The sequence below is a fragment of the Python bivittatus genome, unplaced genomic scaffold (genome assembly GCF_059951505.1).
Source record: "Python bivittatus isolate LINGU-HERP-01145 unplaced genomic scaffold, Pbiv_v1 ctg000840_np1212, whole genome shotgun sequence".
NCBI lineage: Eukaryota > Metazoa > Chordata > Lepidosauria > Squamata > Pythonidae > Python > Python bivittatus.
The window spans coordinates 45,331,745-45,353,268 of record NW_028277113.1 but is presented as its reverse complement, the minus strand read 5'-3'; the positions used below and the strand labels follow the sequence as shown (position 1 = coordinate 45,353,268).

At 35.5% G+C, this 21,524-nt stretch overlaps 1 protein-coding gene across 1 annotated transcript in view; it reads left to right on the top strand.

Moving 5' to 3' along the window:
• The window catches only part of TOX (thymocyte selection associated high mobility group box), a 224,844-nt gene extending 204,556 nt beyond the window's left edge, over nucleotides 1-20,288 (top strand). Inside the window, exons 6-9 of the mRNA XM_025173297.2 lie at nucleotides 1,612-1,692; nucleotides 6,292-6,678; nucleotides 16,994-17,145; nucleotides 19,241-20,288. Coding sequence (XP_025029065.1) covers nucleotides 1,612-1,692; nucleotides 6,292-6,678; nucleotides 16,994-17,145; nucleotides 19,241-19,277 — 657 coding nt within the window. The 3' untranslated portion in view covers nucleotides 19,278-20,288. The remainder of the gene's footprint in view (nucleotides 1-1,611; nucleotides 1,693-6,291; nucleotides 6,679-16,993; nucleotides 17,146-19,240) is intronic.
• Nucleotides 20,289-21,524: the final 1,236 nt, after the last annotated feature.

Here is a 21,524-nt window from a genome sequence, read left to right as displayed (position 1 = left end):
TATTGGTTGTAGTATATACAGAATAATAAGTCTATCTATATTGGAAAATAAAAAGGTACAATTGCACATGTAGCCAAAATAACACCATCTATACAAAATAGGTTTGTAGAGAAAACTGGCATTTTATTATCATAATATAATACAATGTGATGCAATATAATGATAGATTGAGTATGTTGACTGGGGGCAGGGAACTGATTCCTGGGTGCAATGTAATATCATGGAGAAGGTCATGGCTGGCTGAAGTATTGAACAGGAGCACTCTACATTTCTATGTGGGTTCCATTTGTTCATTAGCTTCCTGTAAATGAAACATCTGGATCATCATCCCTGCCGAGGTGAGGTTAGCCCCAACCTTATTGCCTTCTGGAGAGCCCTTAAAACATGGTTTTTTCAACAAGGCTGGGGATCCCCTGGTAATAGGGAGCCCATGTGTTGGCTGTGTTATGTGTGATATTCTCCCACTTGTGGTCTTGTTTTTATCTATGTTTATTGTTCTAATGGTTTTTAATTGGTTTCGTAGTATGCTTCAATGGTATGTTTTGTTGTATGCTGTCCATTTGTGTGCAATGGGCAGCCATATAAATGTAATAAATAAATAAATAAATTCCATGGTTTATTTCCAGTATAAAGTAACATAGATGACTTAGTGTTTGTAGCTGTTTGTGTATGGTATTTTATGCAGTGATAGAGAATATCTTCCTACTGAATTTTCCTTCAAGTTTTAGATCATGACATATACTCATGATACAGATGTTTGTTAATTGCTATTATCAGAATGGTATGTTCATATTACCTTCTTAGTTCATTGCTGATGACTGCTGCTACTATTACTATTATGATAGGTTCATGATGTTAAATAGCCATTACAATAATGGCTTTCCTTTTATTTGAATGTACTATCTGTCAGACGTGTATGATTATTTTGGAGTAGGTAAGCATCTCAGCTGAAAATTGTACTGCTAACCAGCATTTCAGTTGACTGTGAAAATTGTCCCTTAAAGCAGGTAGTTCTGTATTAGCTCGGACTTCCTGGTGAGTAGAGAAAAAGAAGGTAGCAAAATATGCTAAGCTTTGTTCTCTGTTTATCCTACCATATCAAACTCAGTCCAGATTTAATTTCACTGAAGGATTGTGTATGATAAACTTTATCAAAATGAAATTAATTTGATTGAGATCTTATCCAGTGAAGATTTTTATGTTATGGTCATCACAGACAAATTGCTGAAAAGGCTTCATTCATGATAACTGAACATTATTGGAGTTGTAATTCAACACATCTGGAGGATATATACCATACTGGCAAAGGTAATGTAATAATGTGTCTAGCAATACGGTAGTTTTGGTCAAATTAACCATTTTTAACCCCGCCCTCCCCTTTTCAGTAATTAGTTCTTACAGGTTAATGTTTTACACCACTCTTGGCAGCTGAACAATCTGTACTTTCACATTTTAACTAATTATTCCTTGCAGAGGAAAAGGGTAGGAAGCAGAGAATTAAAAGCATAATGTTTGTTGTTGTTATATATGTGCTACAGAGTATGAAATTTTATTTGAAAGCAAGATAAACTTTGTTACTGACTTTTTTCTTTTTTTCCTTGTTTTTTAAAGGTATATAAAAAGAAAACTGAGGCTGCTAAGAAAGAATATCTGAAGCAGTTAGCTGCATATAGGGCAAGCCTTGTATCAAAGGTAACGCAGGTTTCGATTCTCATAGAATTCTCATAGGCTGAAACTATGAACAGGACTAGAAATAAAAAAATAATCACCATGAAGTAGGCTTCTCCAACCTGGTGTGGTATAGTGTTGGGCCACAGATATCAGAATTCCCAGCCAGTGACCGTCAGAATTGCTAAGCAGCAGCTTTACTGGCTGACAATTCTGAAATATTTTCCCATCATATCTGTAGCATATTTTATTTTGCTTGGATTTCTTTAAAAATGCCCATGTTCATTTAAAAAATGAGGATACGAATGCATGCTGGTCTAATATTGTAAGGTTGCCAGAGCTTTCTCAAAACCTTTTGCCATTCTTGCCTTAGAATTATTGAAATTAACAGTGTTGTAGTCCACTTATTTGATGTGTAGGAATACATAAATATCACATCACAAAGCATTCTGGATAATGCTATTCAGATTATGATGTTATTTAAAATCCTGACTAAGCTTTTCCATTGTCCTAAATTTAAACTTTTATTACTTTTGCATGTAGTTTTACAAATTGTACAGTATTATTTAAAATGCTGTGAGTTGCAACTTTGTTTCTGAAAAACAAGCACTTTTTATGGCTTACCATGGCTTTTTGTTGTTGTTGTTGGGCTGTCAGGATTTGCTACTTTGTCTGTTACATTGCTATTCATAAGTACTTTATGTTGCCTGTTCCAAGAGTACAACATAAAAATCTATCCCAAGGAATTTAAAAGGTAGGAAAACCATACCCACTTCAGTGTAGAGCAAAACGCAGTAACCTCCCTTATAGTGAGTGATAGTTCTCCAGACTTTCAAGCAGAATTTTTTTTTTTTTTAAATGCCAGGAACTGAATTTGGGACTTCCAACTTGGAAATCAGGCACTGTACTATTGAGTTATGATCCATCTCAGAATGTTAGATACTTACTAGCATATAATTTATGAACTTTTAGCCTCTGAAGAACAATGTCCTTTTAACAGTAATGTTTACCCTAAAAGACCACAAGTTTCTGAGAATCATGAATAGGAGGATGCTTTGCGTTCATGTTTGGTTCAAGGAGTTCTACAAGACATTCAGGAGGACCAAATAATAGTTTGAATCCACAAGGTTCTCTTGTGTTCTGATTACACAGGATGGTTAGTTAATGTCCCATCATGCTTTCTGAGACTCAGCTCAGATCTGACTCCCAGAGCTTCATGCTTGTTTCTTCTAAATGTATGTAATCCTTATATTCTGTAATATAGAAGAGCACATATATTTTATACAATTTACAAAGATTAGATTATCTTTAAAAGTCATGCAGAAAAATAAATTTCCCCTACGCAGAAGGCTAACATTTGTTAGCTTTTGAATTAATAAACTTTTCTTCAAGCTGCTAAAACCTAAATTAGTTTTTAAGCAACTTTGCTAATTTAGTTTTTAACATTTTTGCTTAACTCTGTAATAATTTAGTGCCTTTCCTTGTGACCCTTGTGTCTTCACTCTTCAGCACAAGTTCTTAGGATTTTTACCCTCAGGGAAATTATAAACATTATGAACTGTGTGGAAATTACACACAGAGAGAGAGAGAGAGAGAGACCCCACTTTCAAATTATTGCCAGAGGTGTTCACAGAATCCAAAGTTTCATCAGAATGATTAAACAAGCATTATAACATTGCAGTGCAAACTCCATACACATGTGCAACATCACAACACACATACAAAAGGGGAGAGCTTGTGTCACAATGCTTGTTTTGTCTTTGTTCCCTCTCGGCCTTCCTTGGGTGCCTCCAGATGCTGCATACTTCTTCTTGTTGCATGGAATTTCAACACCCATTCTTTCTTTAAAAAATTGGATTTTTGTTTTGTTTTTTTGTTTAGTTGTGTGTAGCTTGGATCAGTTGTTACTTTGTTTCCAAGTCTGGAGGCAGGGTCTTGAAACATTTAATGGGTTTTCAGTTCTCTGCACTATGCAATATTTGGGTGGAACAACCATTGGGAATCCCCCATAAAATGTACTGTATAAAGAATTAAACTATTACCATCCTTATTGGTATAAGAATGAAACACAGTTGACATATTCTACTTATTTTAGTCCAACTTTTGCCTTAGAGTTTAAAAAACAGCACTTCATATTTCTTGCCTTGCACGCTTTTCAAGTATGTATTTTTCTCTGCATACATAACACCGAGTGTGTGTATATACCACTCTGCACAAGAGAAAGACATATTCTTACCTATGCACCCAGAACTGAATTCCCTTTATCATTTCCATTTAATTTTGTGCAGTTTACTGGAGAAAATACGTTTTGTTGCTATCATTATTAAAGCTTGACTGGGGCAGATGAAGTTATCTTTTTTTTTTTCCACTGTATATTATTGCACATAATGAACCAATTTCTGTAATGTGCATATTGGCGGTGATGGTGCATATATCAGAAAGGATACAAATGGTTCCTCACAGGCTCCAGTGACCCCAGAGAGCTTGGAGTAACATTAAACTTATTTTGACTTGAAAATGGAGCAAATGTGACATAGAGGTTATAGAATAAGGGCATATATGCATCTTCCAATCTTTGTTTTGACATAGTACCACTTGCTTTCAAAGCAACATTTTATCATTTTTTTCCTGGCATGTTTCAGCTTTCACTGGTTATTCCTTCTCCCTAAGATATGAATTATTATTTAGATGCATATCTGCTGGCAAGCCCTTGGGAGTTAGTATCTTACTCTTTACTGCATTTATGTGAGCACATCAAGTTTATAATACAGCTGTTAGAAAATGACAGTGCAGGAAACTGAGCAAAATTGTTATAAAAATCTCTTTTTTAATGTTATGCAGAAGCTGTTATTAAATTGATTGTTCCAATCCCTGCCCCATCCCCAAATAGTAAAATTAAAATTTACAGATTAAATTATGTATTAAGCTTAAATATTTGATGGGATAATCCTGTAGTACTTTGTGAGTTGTCAAGTCAGCTGCTGGTCGATCTAAGATTCGGAGATCATCAGTAATCTCTGGGAGCAGGGCTAATCAGTTACTGTCATGATCCAGAATAAAGTTACATTCTAGAAAGAAACTGTGTACTCTATTGTAGGCAAGCTATTATAGCTGTCCACCAAACTTTACATTTCATGCATTAGAGGATGGTATATAACGTTTCAGTATCTGTCTTTTAATGTATAATTTCAAGCAACCTCTTATAAAATATACTATTCTCTTTAACTTCTGCTGCAAATACAATCCAGACTGGATTAGGAATTCTGAAGCACTGGAAAGATTCTTCTAAAGGCAGTGGCTGAGATTTAATCATCTGGTAACCAGTTTCTGAACCCAAACATCTGTTTACTCCCAAACTTCTGTGTTGCTATATAAGGGGCAGAAGTGGGGAAAAAGGGGGTTCTGAATCTTACAGCCCATTTCCTACTATGGAAAAAATACAGTGGTAGAAGTCATAACTTATATGGGGGTTCAGTTTTCAAAATTTGACAGATTTATTAATATCATGTCAGTTACACAGACATTTATAATAAATTGTCCCTGAAATGTTGCAAATAGGGCATAGGGAAAATGAAACTACAAAAGGCTGCTATTTAGTAAAGTCACAAACCAATCTATAAATAGATGATGATGTTATACTGTCTATATAGCTAGATGTCTATATCTAGTCGATATTAACTATATTTTTTAAAATACCTTGGTCACTGTTTGGAGGAAGTGTTCACCAAGGCATTTAATCTGCACATCTCCCAATTGTTCAACACTCCTGTTTACTTTGGTAAACAAGATAACACCTCCCTATTAAAGTTAGACAATTAACAAGAGAAAAAATGAATAAAATGGTGGGCAAATAGAGAAATGTGCTATGTTTGAGTCAAGTAGCACCACTTATCAAAAAGATCTATAGGGGCTGAGAAAGAAAGTAAATTTTGGATAGGCAAGAGACAGCAGAGAAATAGCAATGGAAGCAGACATAATCAGGAGATCATTTTGGTTCTTTTATCATGAAAGGAAATTAAAAGCAATTTTAATGCCAAATGTCTAATTTGTAACTTGGGTCATCTGTCTTTTGACTAAATGGCATCACTAGTGGAATAAATTACCCCTACCCAGAGTAATATGCCATCTTCATGTTCCCCTGATCTGAAGCTGATGTCAGGTAAACACAGTGGGGAAGGGAGAGAAAGTGAAGATGAGTTCCATTGTGCAAACAGAAGTTCATGTGTAACGTTAGATGTTGCCTGGGGTTGGATATCTTTTCCCTGTTCTTGATTATGTTTTAATGAGTTGCATATTCATTTATTATGATATTTCTTTCGTACAAATGTAATAGTTCATTTTTCAAAAATCGCAGTATTCAGAAGTTATAAAGTATAGCCCTAAACTTTAAGAAATAATTCAGTGATGCATACGGTCTTTATAACATGTATTCTATTCTGCATTGATAATAGTAAAACATTGGAGGTTTCAGCAGCTTCATCTGAGTCTTTTGCCAGTTGTTGTGTAGGGCAAGTTAAGAACAAGTACACATAATCAGGTCCTGTCTCTCAGGATAACTCCGCATCTCAGACTTCAAATATTTGACAGTGGGTTTTTTTTTCTTCTTTCTTTTTTTCTAAACAGAGCTACAATGAGCCTGTGGATGTTAAGGTATCCCAGCAACCTCAGATAATGAGCACAAAGCAGCCAGTATTCCATGCATCTACACAGCCTCATTCAGCAATGTACCTAGGTTCCCATTACCACCAACAAGCTGGAATGAATCCTCATATAACAGCCATACATCCCAATATTCCAAGGAATATAGCACCTAAGCCTAACAACCAAATGCCTGTGACTGTTTCAATAGCCAACCTGGCTGTAACTCCTCCTCCAACCCTTCAGATGAGTCCTCCAATTCATCCCCATCTCAGCATACAACAGCATCAGCCACTTACAATGCAGCAGTCCATTGGAAACCAGCTACCAATGCAAGTGCAGTCTGCTTTACATTCACCAGCAATGCAACAAGTAAGTCCTTGCCAAGTTTTAACCTATTGCCATCCAATACATGTTGTGAATAACTTTTTTTTTTTTTACTTAATCAGCCAGGTCTTATATACTTAAATCAGGATGTTCAGCACAGGAGCACTCCCAGCTGACCTTTGTTAAATGACATCAGCATCCTCAAGTCAAGTATTAAACATAGTTGTCTGTAGGAAAAAGAGTGTTTTGATCTACAACATAGGTGTATGGACTTCTCCACGAGCAAGAATCTTAATTGTGGAGAGTCCAGGTTTGCTTGGAAAAGAACAAATACATAATGTGACATCATTTGAGCAACATCAATGGAAGAGAATTTATTGGGAGTGTTCATAGGTGATAATTCTCAATTATTGTAATGCTTAAATAAAGTTACTGTGGCTGCAAGTTATAATCCTTAAAGGGAATTTTTCTCTATAGTGAAAGGCCAGCTAGATCCTCAGTTCCCTAACCATATAAAACATTCCAGTTTAATATATTGTATGGAAACTGGCATAGCCATAACCTAAGCCACTTGTTGATAATATCTCAATTCGATCTACTTCATGATTATTCTGAATACATGATATTTCTACACTGAATCTAAACTTACAGGCCTTCAGTTGGACATTCTGATTTAAACCTGAATCCTTCAGCACTTTTTCCTCTGCTTCAGAGCGTGCACCACCACTATATTCAATTCCTGTGTGATATCTCAGAGCTAAGAAGTGGGTCATGGCATAGAAGTAGGGATATTATAGAAGGTCCTGAGGTTTAAACTACTTCATAGTAATGAAGAACTGTGGGTTGAACTATTAATTCTGTTGGAATGTGGTATTATATTACTTGACAGAGTATAATAGGCATGCCATCCATTTATATTATAACCTGAAAATAAGGTTTTTATACGTGTTTTATCCTGTTTTGTGACTCTGGTCCTTGTACTACGTGTCATTCAGATGTTTTAATTTAGCATATGCCAAAATTACCTGAGCTTTTTCCTAAGTGGAAACACTTCATTGTTTTTTTCCCCCCAGTGTGCTTTAACTTATATGTGGATAAAATAGATCCATTATGTTGCCTTTTCACTTAGAGAGTTTGCCTCTATCTGAACTTTCTCTTTGGTCACATGTTTGTTATTTTCTTCTAAATTATGAGGTTAATTAGTAAAAGAAAATCACAACAGTCTAGCTAGTTTAGGTAAAGTTCCTTACAGTATTCATAAGCTAATATAGCTGTGTATTTTCTTTCTGGTTGTTGAATCAAAATACCACAAATTTAGGTATATCTTATACATTTGATTTTCAAGAAAAACTATTTAATAACGTGTTCCAGGAAATTGATCACAGAAACATGGATGTCATTATATGCATTGCTATGTGATTCTTTGTAACTTAGATGCTCCTATTTACCCATGAAACATCAATACAGTTTTCATTAAAACAGAATAAAAGTATGCCGTGAATCAAAAAGCTACCTCATTCTGATATGTAACACCTATTTCCTGTATTGCAATATTCCACACATTAGCATACTGCATACTTTGTTTTTTAAGCAATATACAAATATTTTGGGATCAGGTTCCTTCCTAAAATACTGATGAACTGGCTAGGAGCCAGCTTATTTTCTTACTGGTCCCCCTAAGCCAAACTACCTATTCTGAACATTGGATTTGTGCCATTTATATATTCTAACATATCATATGCATATTTGTAATCATAGAAAGCTAATTAAGACGGTCTACCTCTTGCAGACAGCTTGGATTAGAGGTTCCATAATTCATAGCCAGGTTTAGCAATGCAGATTGGAAATTATAACAGGTTTCACATATAGGGATAGCTCTTGACATGCCAAGAGAATGAGCATTTCCCAGTGACCAGGACATAGTCAGTTGCAGCCTCATCATATGTAACCTGTTCTAGTTCCCTAACAAGACCAGGAAAGCAGTGAACTGAGGTTAGGCAGGAACTGGGTAGCCAAGTGGAGTGATGGGGTTGAGACCAAGGGAAGGTGAAACAGGAAATAGTATAACTCTTTAGTATAACTTTATGGCTAAAATAAGTACTTGCTTAATTCTGCACTACAACTGAACCATTACATGAAAATATGAAATAATATAGAGTTCTGTATGCCATGCAACTAAAGGAAAAGAGGTACACACCACTATCCAATTACTCCTCATCAATCTTCTAGTGGAACCACCAGCAGTGGGGGCGGGAGGGGGGGAATGCAGAGGTGATTACGCTAGTAACAAGTGATATTGGTGGAAAGATCATTGTCTAAGCATAGTGCTAGCCACCTCGTCTTCCACCTTGGTAAGACATAGGGAAGAAAGTCTTTATTTTCAGACCTTTGCAGGCTTGCAATAGAGAATATGTGTTGTGCAGTAGGGAAGAAGAACATAAATAAAGGTTTTGCATATTGAGTAATGCCTGTTAACATATGAATGCCCCAAAAGTGGTATTTTTATTTTAATCAGGGTGGTATCAAGGTTCTTTGCCAGTGTAATTGGGGTACAAGATGTAAAAGGTTGAGAAGCACTGTTCTAACATTAGTGAAGAGCATCAGGTTGGGGGAAAAAAACCTCTTCCTACCTCTGTAACTTCTGAGTGATAGATGGACACACACAGACACACACACACACACATGAATTTTACTATCCTTGTATGTCCCAGCTATGGCAGTGACTGCCTGCATCATCTGATTCCCATGAGAAATTAATATGAATTTTAATTTAAATATATTCACTTCTGCTGTTTTACATCATTTTTTTCCTTCAGCACTATGATTATGCACTAGCTTTTTAAGAAAATGCAGGTTCGTTTTGTCTGCAGTTTTTAAATTCAGTAAGTCTTTGGCTGTATTTCATTATTTTTAGCCACTTCCACTATTCACTCCCCCTCACATCGTTTTTCTGAATGTGGTTTAGGAGAAGGGGGAAAAAATCATTAATATCTGTCAACTGTCCTTATAACCTTAAGGTAGAATCTTTGTGTGATATCACACAGACAGATTTTCAATTTCCTTGTGTAATAAATAGATGCTTTAGGATTTGGATGTAATTTAAGAGTTTAAAAAAACATCACATTGAGATTGATGAATAAATCAGTTGTGAAGACAAAACATGGATGCCTGTTGAAAATACCTCTCCAGACAGGCAGGAAATGAAATTAGTTCCCGGTAAAGTGGGAAAATGAGGGTCACAGTTTAGGTTTTGCTGCAGGCTTTTTAGTACTTGCTACAGGCCCACACAAAACCCCCAAGTAGGGATACAGAAATCTAATTAAACAGTAAATGTCCCATCTGACGTCAAATTAATCTTTATCAAGTGCCCTATTTTTATTTCAATGTGAAGCAAGAAAATGAAACTTAAAATTCGAGGCATGCCACAAAATGGTTGCTGATCTTATCTTGAACATTACACTGCATAACATTTGCCATTGTCTTTTTAGTTCATAGAATTTCAGTTTTCTGATTTTTAAAAAATTGCCTCATTGTGTGCAAAGCTATTCCAATGATATCTATTTCTGTGTCAAAATAGCATACCTGACTCTTCATGGCCTGCTCTAGATAGGTAGTAAAAGAACAGTTTCAAGCTCTTTTTTCTCAGTTTTGTATTTCTGATATTCTTCCATTAGCTTTGTAATGTAATTTTAACAATCATTATTATAACAACAGATTTGTCAAATTAAACCTTCGAAACTGAAATATTAGGATGTTCTTACATCTATCCCATTGTTTTGCAATTAACAGTAGAAAGGGAAACTCTTCATTAATAAGGAAATCTGCTAAGGTAAAATTCAAATTACAGCTTATGATTTATTCCTTCTTGAGCAGAAGCAGAAGAATAGGTTATTAATTCAGTAAAGTATTTTGCTTATTCTCAGTATTAATAAATCTAGCTTTGTATGGAGAACAACATATAAAAATAAGAGCAAAGGAGAAAATAAAGAACAAAAACAGAAATTAAAGAAATCCGCTAATCAGAGCTGTCAATTCCAAGATATATATCAAACCAGACAGTTCAAAAACAGTCACCCATATGATTTCTGCAGGAGCCTGAGTATAGAAAAAAAACAGGCCCCACCTTCATTGCCTGTTTCAGGAGATGCTTTGATTCATTAATTACTATGAATCAGTTCAGTGGGTCAGTTGACTAATACGGAAGCTGGCAAGTCAAAGGTTGCAGATCATTATTTTTTTGTGGACCCCAGATCTTCCAAAAAATATCACCGAAGTTGGACAGCAAATTATCTATTTTAGCTATTTTGTTTTTTTATAGCAATATAACACAAATATAAATATTAAGTCTTTGAAATAAAAATAACCATTTTTAATTTTTAAAAAAGCTGATATTTTTTACCCCAGCTCCATGAGATGTCACTGTGTCACAAGTGTATATGAATTTGTACTGAAGGAAGAAGTTAGGACTATTTTTGGTATACCTTCAGTGAAGCTGTTCAGGAGTGTTCAAAGAAACCTGCATCCTGATGGGAAGAGGTGACCATGATGACTGCAGGCCACGTGAGAGCAAGTTCTGACATGGTCACTAAAAAACAGTCTGATACCAAATCAAAACAAGAGATAGGTATAAATTGTCCCTTATGCCCAGAACAGAATTTCTAGCCAGTTACATCATGAGTGTGCAAAAAGAGGTGCATACATTTAACCTTGAATTCACTATGAATAGGGTTTGCATTTGAGTCACAGCATTCTTTCATAATGGCTTCAATAAATTTGCTGCTGTAAATCTATTTATTAGAGCTTTGGTGTCCTTGGAAATCTATTTTTGCCATTTCTTGCCTACCCAATTGAGAAAAGTCTGAAGGCTGCAACAACATGTTTGCTAAAAATCACTCATATTCATGTTGAGTTCTATGGTATTTGGACAGAGTTTAATGAGGTGACAAGACAACTTCTTGTGAAGTTATCTGGGATTCATTTCACCTTGTGTAGCCTGAGGAAGTGGATAAAATTCTCTGCAGCTTTGCCACATGTAGGTTGGATCCATGCCCTGCCTGCTCTTTTGGGAAATTGGAGGGGGAGGAGCGGTGTGATTGGATTCCTGAAGTGTTATTGCCTCTCTGAGAGAAGTAGTATTTTTCCAGCTGATTTGAAGGAAGTGGTGATACATTTGTCCTGAAGAAGCCATCTATTGATTGAACATAGCTGGGGAATATTATAAGACTTGCATTGTAGAGGATATTGTACGAAGAAGGATCTTAATTCCTTTCAGGGTTGAGACCTTGACATGGTACAGAAACTGCACTGGTTATTCAGATGAATGACTTTTGTTGGCACCTGGGTGGAGGGAGTGTGGTTCTTTGGCCCTATTAAACCTCTTGGCAGCGTTCAGTATCGTTGACTGTGGATTCCTGTACTACCTGCAAGGGCTGGGAGTAGGAGCACTATTTAATGGTGGTTTCAATCCTTCCTGAGTGGTTAGTTACTGACAGTACTTGGGGAGGAACAGTTTGCTCCTGGTTGCTGTAGTGTGAGGTGCCACAGTGTTAGGCTATCTATGCCATGCTGTTAAAAATCTACATGAAACTGCTGGGAGAGGTCATGTGCCAGTTTGAAGGACAGTTCTCCTTCCTCCAGTATTTGCAGTGGGGAGAAGTCTAGCCCTAGACCCCTGCTCTATGGGGTTCCTCAGGTTGAGCTAGAGATGCAGTGGAACTCCTGATCCAGTGTTTGGAAGATGTCACAAAAAGGGGAAAGCATGTTAAATTTAACCTTGGCAAAATGTAAATACTGTTTGTGCATAACCAATACAATTCCATTCTCCTCCAGTGTTGGCTGTGAACAGTGGCACTTTTATTCTGAAGGGCAAGTCTATGGCTTGAAGGTTCTGCTGTGCTCACCACTCCTACTTTCAGATTCACAGCCAGCTCTTAAGATGAATTAATTATTTGGAATTTATCTTGTGCTATATTTTGTCTTGTTTTAACTTTGACTTTGATGAAGCCCAGTGAATTCTGGAACTGAGATGAGTTGCTTGCCTTTACTTGTTTCTGATGACTATTAGAATACAATTAATCATTGCTTAATTATACAGTTGTCAAAGAAGGAAATTTAATGACCATTGAAGAAATATAACAGAAGGGTGTCCTATTTGAAACAAGCTGTACATGAAGTAGCTGAAAAATGATAAAAGATCATTTTATCTGATGTCTTATACTGAAGAATGCACTCATGAATATATTTATTGAAATATACATTAATCTTATATATTTTTAAAATTGTTTTACACATAATAATTTGATGAACTTTGGGCTGAATATTGAAATTGTTGGATTTCAAAGTATTCAGTTAATTTATTGGATGAACTTGATTTCTTGATGAATTTAGTTCTTTTGAATTACTTGTTTAAGCTGGCATTTAATTGTAGATCTTAAATAAGGTAATTTTATACAGGATTATACAAATCAGAAATACCAGGATAAATTGTGATATATGGATAAATTTAATATTCTTTCAATAAAAAAATAGCTTTGGTATGTCAGCTAGCACAATGCTTTTAAAAGGAATTAATCATTCTTTGATGCATACAATGAAAGCACAAATAACCTGCAGTTTTGCTGTATAAGAATGCTTCAGATGGTCTTTAACAGGGTTACATGGCTTTACCATATGTCTGGAGAATACTATATTACTGTTTTGCTTCAAATACACATTTTGCCTGCCTTTTAGAGTATTCCCAAAACAGCTTATATTATAAACTGTATGAGCATTACAATAGTAGAGATTCATTTAAAAAAATAAAATAAATTCATCTCTGTTAAAATCTCTAATACCTTCTAAGAAACTGCAATAGATGGAACCAGTTTTATATTTCCTAGCAGAGTATTCTGTAAGGCTCTAGGCTCTCCTGTTTCTAGTGCTCACAGACGTTACAGTTTTTAATGATAAGAGAGCAAGTAAGAGTTCCATCAATTATCTTCTCATACTGGCCTCCTTAAACAGTTAAATTGGTTCTGAAAGATACAGACAGTAAGTACAAGGATCCATCCTGCTCCAAAAAAGACTCGTAGACATGCAAGGTAAAATATTTGAATTCTCTTAAGGTAGCCCCATATAGAACCCAGAAAGGCTGTACTGTCTAAATACAGTCTAATTTCCAGATTGCTCTGGAGTGCTTAAAAAAAAACAAACTGAAATGTCTGGCAGGTGAATTACATTAGGCAATTTGACCATTTTTGGTATGTTACTTTTACATGCTGTCTCCCCCCAGCTCATTCCTGCTTAAAGTTGGCAAAATTATATCATAATAGCAATAGTCAGACTCCTAGTTTCTATCCTGGTAATTTAGCCACTACACGAAACTGTCTCTTGCTACATTAATTATAATATCCTTTTTGTTCTCATTTAACTAGTTCTGTTTAGCAAATTATTATGAACTAGGATGTTTTGTAAATATTATTTTCATTTGAATTTTGTAACGTACATTCCACGTGGAGAGGATAGAGCAAACCAATTCTTACATGATGGTCCAGTTGAAGAAACTACATCTGGTAACTACAGATTGTTAAATAGCTGTGGATACAGTGCAGCAAAAGAAGGACAGCAATTAGTTCTGTAATGAATTAAAATTACATCTAAAACAGTGGCAAAAAATCTATTAATGGTATTTGTCAACAAGTTTTAATCTTTAAAGAGGCAGGAAGTAAATGTTCCTTAGTACTTTTTATATTGTTTATAACACATTAGCCCCAGTGCTAAGGAGGAATTGCCTTGGAAAATAGATAAAAATGTATCTGAAATATTTATCTATGCTGATAACATTGTGGTCATGTGTGCATCTGTTGCTAAAAAAAATTAACAAAAACATTAGAATATGTGTCAAATAATTTTATTTCCAAATACAGAGCTTGGGTGGGATGGTGATTAATAGTGAGGAGCAGGGTAACCCAGCTTTCAGTCTACCCCTAGAATGGAAAGTCAGTAGGTGATCTGGAGCAGCCTAACTTACTTCAGAGTTGTTATATGGGGGAAAATAAGAAGAGGGAATCCTATGGATGTCACTTTGGCCCTTTAAAAGAAAGGCAGGATACAAACGTAATAAATAAATAAATAGATTTCTGAAACATGCTCATTTTCCATAAAGTTTTCTAAAGGGGGTTATGCTTTTCTAACAACTTTCAGGGTTCTTTAAAACTTAATTTAATCTAGTGGTATCTTTGACTTAAGTAGAGGATACTATTTGAGCAGGGGGAGGTGAGGGTTTTTTTTGTTTGTCTGTTTTGTTTATTGGTTATACATATCTTAATAACTATTCAGTCTCTATAATATTTTAGGTTTGCTTGTTGTTTGTTTGTAATGCCCATAGCTGCATATACATTCATGCAGCCAAACATGAAAATAAGTCAAAAGCAAGATTGTACTTACTTTCATAGATATGCAGCTGTGTAGATATATATGTGATGAAAAAAACTTTCAAAAGAACCTCTCATGCATGTAAGCAATGTCTCCCCTCTTGGAAGTCAAACCATAGAGAGAAATGTTGCAAAACAGGTTTTATAGATTTAAAGCAATATGTATTCTTAAGAATTGTAACATCACTAAATTTGAATGCAGTTACCTTGGTAGTCCAGAGAAACAGCCCTCATGGAGAAAAGTTTGAAAAGTAGCTTGAAGGAAAAACAGCATAAGAGAGATTAGGAAAGTATTATATGTTACACAATTTAACAAGACTTTACAGAATTGGGATAAAAGTTAGCATAGGTCACTTACTGATTTTAAAAAGAACTGTCATGGAATAAAACTAAACAAGCTGTTTTAAAGGAATCTGAAACCCAGAGCTACATTCAGATGTTCTCAAATAAGCTACGTAAAACAATGAAAGGAATACATTATTTTTGCTTACTCTTATTATGGCCATTCCTTATCTTAGTAGCCCATTTTTAACCCTAATATTTTCCACTGGAACAGAAAATATCAAGATTTCCTGAGCTATTTGTTTGTCAGAAAGAAAACTCTACATAGACACTCAAATCTGCTCTGGAAATTTGGAATTTGTTTAGATGGGTGAGTACTCTTTTCCTTCCTCCTTCCTCCCTCCCTTCCCCAACATTACGTAGGCTGTATATTTTTATTTTAGTTGCCATATAGAAAAAAAACCTAAATAGAAAGTGACTGAATTTAAACATTGTCCCCATCACAAACAATTCCTGAGATTAGTTGACAGGAGCCTGTAATTCTGGAAATACTGTAATAACTTCCATAGACTGGCCAAGTGAATTGAAGATGATGCAAATTATATTCCGGCAATTAAAGGCCTAAACCTTCCTCATCCCTTAAAAGTTCTGTATCTTGGCCTACCTGACAATAAATTGTACTTGAAAAGTTTACCCTTGTTAAATGATCCTATGAGCTACAGTAATGGTAATATGAATAGTCTGTTAGAAACCTGTTGATTTAAATTAGGTGTTTATTCTGTTTACCAAATACAAACTGGTGACAAGAGTGTGCAGTTTCGGGCAAATTTATTCTGCTCAGATAAATGAAACATTTACTTAATATATCATCTTCTGTTGTCCTTGGGAAGTTTCTTTTTAGGCTGGTCAGTTCTGTTTTCTCTGGTATGCATTAGCTGGTCTATTATGATACACAATAAAGCATGCCTCCTGGCCTTTTGGCAGTAAACCATTCTTGAAAATCTGATCAGCTTTGCTGATTTGGAAAACAACATTTAAGCATGTTGAAAACAACAGCAAGTTTGGGGGGTAGAGGTGGAGGGTTGTTGTTTTTTGCTACATTAGTCTAACAACTGTTAAAAAGCTTTAGTTGATTTTTTGTGTAGTTGAGAAAGGAGTGCCAATAAAGGAAGCAGCAGATGGTCCTTTTGTGACTGAACCAAATAAAAGGGGTTTGAGAACAATAATTGTGAATAGGTGTAGTCTAATAAGACACTCAGCCACCTGCTGCCTGCCTCCTTCAAAAAGATTCTGTTGCATATTCTTGGAATTAACTAATAGAATATCCTTGGATTGAATCGAAATATGAGCTTCAAGAAACACACAGACCTTTCTTTTATTTTCTCATGTTGAATGCACTGTGGGTTTTTTTTTTTTTTTTTGCAAAGCTTTAAAATGTCTCTGTTCTTTGTCTCAAAGTTCTCTCTACATGATTGCAGTGTGTTGTCTAGCATTTATCTTAACCAATTAAAATTATTGTCTGAAAAGCCACAAGTGCCCATCTATTCTCTTTTTGCTGCAAGTTTGAGAATGGCGAAGAACAGCTTGGTACTTTATCAAGCCTTTCAATTGAGAGGTTAGCTTGCATGATTAAACCTTGTTTTGATTTTTTGTTTTTGTTTTTTAAGGGTTTTACTCTCCAGCCTGATTACCAGAATATTATCAATCCAACATCTACAGCTGCACAAGTTGTTACCCAAGCAATGGAATATGTTCGTTCAGGGTGCAGAAATCCCCCAGCACAGACCGTGGAATGGAATAATGATTACTGCAGTAATGGGTGAGCAGGCGGTGCGTGCCACCTGGCGTTGAGTAACACTTAAGACAAAAACTGGACCACATGCATGGTTTCCATTTTTATATTTGTGTAAATGAGATTATAGGTTTCTGGTTTCTCATTTACTTATTTGGAATCTTACTTAGAGGAACAACAGCTGAACTCTTCCATATATCTAACTTCAGATAAATCTTGCTCTTAATTAATACTCAACAAGAGGAATGAAATGTGTGTCCAAACAGAGAGTAAAAAAGGGAGGATATTAATTCAGTGGATCCCAAAACTGAATTCTTAAGATGTACTCAGCATTTAACCTATGCTGGTCCTAAGGGTGATTCCCTTCTTTGGATTCCAACATCTCTCAGCTTATGATATGATCTAGGAAGTGGGCTAATTAATCTTCATCAAGAAAAATACTGAGTGGGGAGGGATTAAGGTGGACTTTGATAAGTTTATTTTGAACCATAATAAAAAAAAAAGAAAGCCCTAACATCAGAATCAGTGCAGAGAGAATAATTGAAACCTGTTTTGCTTCACATAGAATCACTGTCATCACTTATTTGTACCCCACATTTTTATCCAGAAAAGAGGTCCAAAGAAGTAACATTATATTATATACACCCACTGTCAAAAGCATTAATATGACAATAAAAATACTTAAACACTATTGTTTTTATAGAGGCATGCATAGAGCAAACAATATATGAACAATTTAAAGCATTAAATCTATTAAAGCAGCCAGTATTTAACCCATTGGAATTGTTCATGAAATGAGACAAATCTATTCTAGAGGCTAGCAGAAACATTCATATATCTAATTGAAGGACCAAGTGTTTTCTATTTTCATATGCCACAATTAAGGAAAGAGATTTTCTGAGGGACACTGGGGATTTTGAATTATCACTAAGATTTACATTTCAAAGATTCTGGATTGAGAAGGGATAATCACATTAGCTTGTATAAAGAGGTCTCCATTGAATAGCTCCGGTCAACTAGATCAGGATTCCTCAACCTTGGGAACTTTAACGCGGGTGGACTTCAACTCCCAGAATTCCCCAGCTAGCAAGGCTGGCTGGGGAATTCTGGGAGTTGAAGTCCACCCGTCTTAAAGTTCCCAAGGTTGAGGAACCCTGAACTAGATAACAACCCCAAGTCTTGGCTGCCATTACTTATTCTCTGTGGCCTAAAAACTGGGGAACTTGTCAGGTGCTTACCTTTAGGCAGACTCAGAAATGAGATGGTGTAATTTTCATCTAAGGCTGCTGCTTTCTGAACTTTGTACAGCTTATGAGTACTCTGTTTGACTGGTACACTTTGTTAGGGAGTGTAAATTCTGATGAATGAGCCAGCTGTTCATAGATCCAGGGGGCCTTATGCATGAGCACAAGGCACTCTACTCTTACAGATGGTTTTCCATGTTCATTTATTTGTCCTTTGCCATGTAGCATCTGCTTCACATCACATCCTTCTGGAGAATTTCTTGACTCTCAGGAGGAAGTTTTAGAGCATACAGGAGATGGCAGGTGCAATGTCTTATTACATAGGCCGAGTTCCATGCCTGCAATTGTGCTCCTTCTAATTGTGGTTCACTTATGATATCACACCTACCATCCAACTGGGGTTTATGACCCCCATGTGTTCACTTCTCACAAAGCATTCATTTTCATGGCATTTGACCTGAAGGGAATTCGCAAAAATTATATTTTCACTCAATTACAATATTTTCTAATTGTAAGCACTATATTAATTTGCAACCTCCCTTCACAAAGTGCTATAAAGAAAAGAGATTTCAAAATCCCCTACCAGAATAAATATCACATTTGAGAGAATAAAATTTGTGGAGTTTCCCCACAAAGGTTTTTCTCTAGTATCAAAAGAATATGGCTTCTTTTCAGCAATGAGCTCTCTGTGAAAATAAAACTTCACCTGAGTTCAGTGAGAATATGGAATTTAGTGTATGACTATTTCAGTAGCTTTGAAAAATCGCAGCATGGATTCAGAGATTAACAGTACCCCATCCCTTCTCCCCACTTATATTTGCTTTTTAATGTGACCCCTAACTTGTTTTTCTCCCTTCCCCCCCTCCCCCCTTCAACAGGGCCATGCAGAGGGACAAAGCGCTGTATCTTACCTGAAAATATTTTGGAAATGCATCTCTTCTTTTCACTGAGGAATGCAGGAAAGTCTTTTCATCATGGATTGCTTTATGCAGTCAAGGCAGTTCTGCATTTATTTAGAACATATAAGTTGCTAAGCACTTAGGACTATTTTTGCTGGTGGGTCATTCACTCTGGGAAAAATGTCTTGTTCCTCCACCCCTCCTTTCTTTTTCTTTCTCCTTCCTTAAATGGACATTTGCTTTTCTTCCTTCCTTACGGAAGGAGACTTGGACCATTTGGATTTTGTTGGTTTTTATTTTTGCTGTGAAGTGCTACGCTAGTAACTGCCTTAGCAACTGTAGATGTCTTGGATAAAAGTCCTGGATTTTCCATTGGTTTTCATAATGGGTGTTTATATGAAACTACTAAAGACTTTTTAAATGGCTTGATGTAGCAGTCATAGCGAGTTGTAAATAGCATCTATGTTACACTCTCCTAGAGTATAAAATGTGAATGTTTTTTGTAGCTAATTGTACTTTGAAACTGGCTCATTCCAGTTTATTGATTTCACAAAGGGGGTTAAATTGGCAAACATTCATATTTTTACTTCATTTTTAAGCAACTGACTAATAGTTCTATATTTTCAAACTCTGAAAAGAAAGAAGATGAAAATTATTCCCAAATGAATTTAATTAAACAGAAATTGGCTTTGTGTCATTAATTATACAAAGAAAAAAAACATGATATTGGGAAAAGAGCAAACATGTTTATTTTGTACTGCCTAAAACTGCTTTTTTATCACTTTATGTGTAACAGTTAGTAAATGTCATTTATGTCCTCTTATGTATAAAACTGCCAAATGCTTTCTTGATATTTTATTAGATGCAGAAACAGATTGGAAACAGCTAAATTATAATCTTTACTTATGGCTCTGTATTATTGTTTCTTCATACTGTGTCTGTATTTAATCTTTTTTTATGGAAGCTGTTGCGCCTATTTATGAAATAATAAATATAGGTGTTTGTAAGTAAATTTGTTAGCATCTTAAAGAGGAATTTTTAAAAAAATTACTTTTGTTGGCATCAGTGTATTTGCTGCTGATATGAATATTTTTTTTTCTGTGAGATGAATAAAGCCAACCAGCTTTTGTGGCAGAAAATGGAGATAATAAGAAATTATTATATACTTCATATGTTGATCAAAGAGACCAAAATGGGAAAAAAGAATTAACTCCACTCTATTAAATCAAAACTTTCTCTTTCTTGCTAAGTTCAGTCTTTAGATAGTATAATGATCATTAAATAAGGAGACACAGAGCGCATCCAGAGTCTGGCATGGCAGAGATTCTTCCCCCATTCTCTTCTATGAAAGGAAGCTTTCTGCATGTTCATGGGGATTGTGTTACTTGCAGAGGTCATTCAACTGCTCATAAATTAGAAAAAGAACATCTTATAGGTGTGCAGCCCATATAATCTACTTGGATTGCTGGACCACTGCTATAATTCTGAAGCAAGCCTTTACTTATTCAAAGAATACTTCCACTACTCTCCAAAAAAAGAGCAGAATAATTATAATGGGGAAAAAGCCCACAAAATTTAATGCAGTTATGAAAGCACAAAAAGGAGTTCATTATTCTTTCGGGGTATGAAGTAGCAGAAAAGAGTGATTCATTGCTTCTTTACTTAATGGCCCAATAGGAGAACAGAAAATAAGAGGTCAAAACTGAAAATGTGCAAGGAGTATTGTCATGGATAGTCAAGAATAAGCAGCTCTGATAAATCCATCTTGGATACTAATCATTCCAAGTGAGAGAAAGGGATGAATTACTGGCCTAGAGAGATATCACAAGCTGCAGATCTGATCTCCCATCTATATACTGAATAAACATGGGACTGTTCTAATTAATGACAGTGGGCAGCACTCTTTTTTTCTTTGGAAGCTGACTTTTTCCCCTGATAAACTCTTTTGTTTCTTCATTCCAAACAAAAACCAGACTATGGTGATGTTCTGTCTACTTACTCCTAGTTACGACCTCTGTCAGGCAAGGCATTTCTCAAAATTTGGAATAATAGGCTTCTTTTCATATGGGTGAATGATAGCTAACAAGTTCCATGTCCTTTCTTTACTAGCTTGGAAGCTCCTTAGGTAACAATACTGAATATACAAAAAAACCCTATAGTATTACCTTGGCAATAGACTTAACAGTATTTTAAAATCAAAGAAAAAATTATACCATTTCCCAACCTTTCATGATAAAAAACCAAAACCAAACCACTTGGGAGG